A 4836-nucleotide genomic window follows, 5' to 3' on the forward strand; every position below is an offset into this window, starting at 1 on the left:
TTTATTGACTATGCAAAGGCATTCGACTGTGTGAATCATAACAAACTATGGATAACACTGCGGAGAATGGGAATTCCAGCACACTTAATTGTGCTCATGGGGAACCTTTACATAGATCAAAAGGCATTTGTTTGGACAGAACAAGGGGGTACTGATTGGTTTAAAGTCTGGAAAGGTGTGCATCAGGGTTGTATTCTTTCCCCATACCTATTTAATCTGTATGCTGAGTAATACAAGAAGCTGGACTATATGAAGAAGAACGGGGCATCAGGATTGGAGGAAGAGGCATTAACAACCTGTGTTATGAAGATGACACAACCTTGCTTGCTGAAAGTGAAGAGTACTTGAAGCACTTACTAATGAAGATCAATGACCACAGTCTTCAGTATGGATTACACCTCAACATAAAGAAAACAAAAATCCTCACAACTGGACCAATGAGCAACATCATGATAAACGGAGAAAAGATTGAAGTTGTCAAGGATTTCATTTTACTTGGATCCACAATCAACAGCCATGGAAGCCGCAGTCAAGAAATCAAAAGACCCGTTGCATTGGGCAAATCTGCTGCAAAGGACCTCTTCAACGTGTTGAAGAGCAAAGATGTCACCCTGAAGACTAAGGTGTGCCTGACCCAGGCCAAGGTATTTTCAGTCGCATCATATGCATGTGAAAGCTGGACAGTGAGTAAAGAAGACCAAAAAAGAGTTGATGTCTTTGAATTGTGGTGTTGGTGAAGAATATTGACTATACCATGGACTGCCAAAAGAATGAACAAATCTGTCTTGGAAGAAGTGCGGCCAGAATGCTCCTTAGAGGCAAGAATGGCGAGACTGCATCTTACATACTTTGGACATGTTGTCAGGAGGGATGAGTCCCTGGAGAAGGACGTCATGCTTGGCAGAGTACAGGGTCAGAGGAGAAGAGGAAGACCCTCAACAAGGTGGATTGACACAGTGGCTGCAACGATGGGCTCAAGCATAGCAACAATTGTAAGGATGGCGCGGGACCAGGCAGTGCTACGTTCTGTTGTGCATAGGGACGCTATGAGTCGGAACCGATTCGACGGCACCTAACAACAACAACAACAACAACTGTCATCTTGCTCTCCTTTGTTATCAGTTTCAGGAGTTTTGTTGTTGTTGATTTTTTGAGATTTTCTACATAGACGATGATGTCTTCTGTGAACAAGACAGCATTTTTTTCTTCCTTCCCAATGTGTGTACCTTTTATTTCTTTTGTTATCTTGTTGCACTAGCTAGCATTTGGAGTATAATCTTAAATAGAAGTGGTAAGAGGGAACATCCTTGCTTTGTTCTTTATCTAAAGCGGAAAGTGTCTAGTTTTAACCATTGAGCATGTTGCTAGCTGACCCTATAGGACAGAGTAGAACTGCCCTTAAAGTTTCCAAGGAGTGGCTGGTGGATTCGAACAGCTGACCTTTTGGTTAACAACTGAGCTCTTAACAACTGTGCCACCAGGGCTCCAAATATTTTGTAGATGTTCTTTATCAAGGCAAGGAAGTTCCATCTATTTTAGTTTTCTGAGAATTTTTATCATGAATGGATTTTGAATTTTATCACATGCTTATTGTGCTTCAATCGATATAATTTTTTTTTTTCCTTAGTTGATGTAGGGTGTTGCATTAATTGATTTTCAAATTTTGAAGTAGTCTTTCACACCTGGGATAAATCCCAGCTGGTGGTGTTGTATAATTCTTTTTCTGCATTGTTGAATTCAATATGTTAATATCTGATTGAGGATTTTTGCATCTATGTTCATGAGAGAAATCGGTGTGTAGTTTCCTTTGTTACAGTGTCTGTATCTGGTTTTGGTATTAGGGTAATGATGACTTCACAGGATGAGTTAAGAAATGTTTCCTTTGCTGTTGTTTTCTGGAAGACATTGTGGAGAATTAGTATCATTTCTTCCTTAAGAGTTGGTAAAGTTCACTAGCACTTCACTGGTATATTAGTACCTGTTTTTTATACCAAAACACCTCCCAAACTCACTGGATTTTGAAAAAAATAGTTAAAAATCTTTGTTCGAATCCTTTGCTAATTTTTCTATGTGTTTATTTCAATTATTTACTGAAGTATATTTGTAAGTTATCTTTGTAGTGTGAGTATAGGATTCCTTTTGAGTTGTAAAGATTGAAAACATTTATCTAGTTGGGTAATTCCACTATTATTATTTTTCTGGTTATTGTGGGGACTAACACTAGAACTGTAAGACTGCCAGCACCCACGGAAGTTGCTTCCTCATCTTACCCTCTCTGAATTCTATGTAGCTTTTAATTATCTTTCCTCCCTTTAAAGCTCTGGTGACGCAGTGGTTAAGAGCTCAGCTGGTAATCAAAATGTTGGCAGTTTGAATCTACCAGCAGATCCTTGGAGACCCTATGGGGCACTTCTGCTCTGTCCTACAGAGTTTCTATGAGTCAGAACTGACTCTTTTGCAGCAAGTTTGATTTGGTTGTGGTTATAGTATAGTATAGTATAGTATATTATAATGGATAGTATAGTATAATATAATATATTATAATATGCTATAACATGTTGTAACATGCTATAATATAATGTATTGGATGTAACATAATATATACATGTAAATGTAAAGAATAACAAATGAACAGTAGACTCCCATGTTATGGAGCCTTCTACAGTGTCAGGATAACCTGATCCCCTGTTTCTTCTCTACGGTTAACTACAACCTCAATCCAGCTTCCTTCTTCCACTTCACTTACATCATCCTCCTTGCTGTTACCAAATGGAATGCTCCTGGCTCGTGGACTTTGTGCTGCCTGTATCTCTGCCCAAAATGCTCTTCTCACAGTTCTCTGCTTGGGTAGCATCCTTACTGCCTTCAAATTTTCTGCTGAGAGACCTCTTATCAGAAGTGACCATACAAAGGAACATTTCTTTTTCACTGTATAACTTACTTGTCCTGTATTATTTTACTTCATAATTGTAATCCCTACAAATCATTTACTGATTCATTCATAGTCTATTGACCCCCATCCCCAACACACATATCCTAGACTAGCATTTAAAGGAAAGGATTTTAAAATTAACTTTTACTGCTGTTTCTGGTGCCTTAAACAACACTTGGCACAAAAGAATTGGTGAAAAATCTTTGTTGAATGAACAAAACAGAGTCTTGGGGGAATTTCCAGAGAAAAATATTGCCTTGGGAAAGTTTGGGATTAGAGGCAAGGATATCTAGTTGGTTCAACAAGAAGATAGAACATTTGGGATTCCAAGAAATTGTCAGCAAAAAGGCACAAGATCTATAGATAATGTATTGAATTAATTAAACATGTTTAAAATATAAACAACAACATATCTGTTAAGCTGTCATGAACTGCTTATGGCTAAGTTTGCATTGCTCTTTTCTCTTTTCCAGGAGTTTCATCAGTTACATGGAATCAGGAAACCAAACTCATGTTTCAGAATTCATCCTTTTGGGACTCTCAGAAGAGGCAGAGCTGCAGCCCCTCCTCTTTGGGCTATTTCTGTCCACGTATCTGGTCACCTTCACTGGGAACCTGCTCATCATCCTGGCCATCATCACAGACTCCCACCTACACCTGCCCATGTACTTCTTCCTCTCCAACCTCTCTTTTGCAGACATCTGTTTTATTTCCTCCACTGTCCCAAAGATGCTGCTGAACATCCAGATGCAGAGCAAAGTTATTACCTATGAGGGCTGCATCACCCAGATGTATTTTTTCATGCTCTTTGGAGGATTAGATAATTTCCTCTTGACAGTGATGGCCTATGACCGGTTTGTGGCCATCTGTCACCCTCTGAACTACACAGTCATCATAAACCCTAAATTCTGTGGCCTCTTGCTTCTGACATCCTGGTTATTGACTGTTCTGTACTCTCTATTACATGGTTTAATGGTTTTACGATTGTCTTTTTGTACAGAGTTGGAAATCCCCCACTTTTTCTGTGAACTTAATCAGGTAGTCCAACTTGCTTGTTCTGACACCTACCCCAATGACTTAGCGATGTATTTTACAACTGGACTTGTGGGAGTTATTCCACTCACTGGGATCCTTTTCTCTTACAGTAAGATAGTGTCCTCCATTTTGAGAATTTCATCTGCTGGGGGCAAGTACAAAGCCTTTACCACTTGTGGATCTCACCTCTCAGTTGTCTCCTTGTTCTATGCTACAGGGCTTGGGGTATATCTCAGTTCTGCTGCTACCCAAACCTCCATGGCCAGAACAATAGCTTCCGTGATGTACGCTGTGGCCACCCCCATGTTAAACCCCTTTATATACAGTCTTAGAAACAAGGACATAAAGCAGGCTCTAAAAAAACTTTTCAGCTGAGAAATATTCTCTCCATAACAGAATCATTTTTCTCAAGGGTTACTCATGAACAACAGAGCTCCAGATGATGAAGACCTAAATCATGATGCATTCATCATTTCCTAAATGTGCATTATTCCCAGAATTCAATCTTCTTGATATTAATACATTATAAACTATCGTTTCTTGTATTTCTTTCAAAAAAATTTTTTTTACACCAAAATCTTTCCTTCAGTAAGTAGGCAATTCATTCAGGGTGACTGGAGATGAGTCGTTATGAAACAAATATTTCACTAATAGCTATGCAGTACCAGGAAAGCATGATCCCATGGGAACAGCACCATCACTCAAACCAAACAAGTTGAGATATCAATTTCCAGATTCCCATTTTGGAAAGCCTGTTTCTTCTAATCAGTTCTGGTATGAAACATTCAGCTACTATGGGTTATTTTCTTTAAACAGAAGTGTTGTTAAATATTTAGACCAGAGAATTTGTACACATGCACTTACTAAAT

The 4836-nt window shown here is 38.9% G+C and overlaps 1 protein-coding gene across 1 annotated transcript; it reads left to right on the forward strand.

The window, feature by feature from the left end:
• The first annotated feature begins 3400 nt into the window (after positions 1-3400).
• Positions 3401-4342, forward strand: LOC100671351 (olfactory receptor 7A17-like). The gene has a single exon (XM_010602679.3). It carries the CDS (start codon positions 3422-3424, stop codon positions 4340-4342), a length of 921 nt encoding a protein of 306 aa, XP_010600981.3. The 5' UTR covers positions 3401-3421.
• The last annotated feature ends 494 nt before the right edge of the window (positions 4343-4836 follow it).

Source organism: Loxodonta africana, chromosome 3 (assembly GCF_030014295.1).
Source record: "Loxodonta africana isolate mLoxAfr1 chromosome 3, mLoxAfr1.hap2, whole genome shotgun sequence".
Lineage (NCBI taxonomy): Eukaryota > Metazoa > Chordata > Mammalia > Proboscidea > Elephantidae > Loxodonta > Loxodonta africana.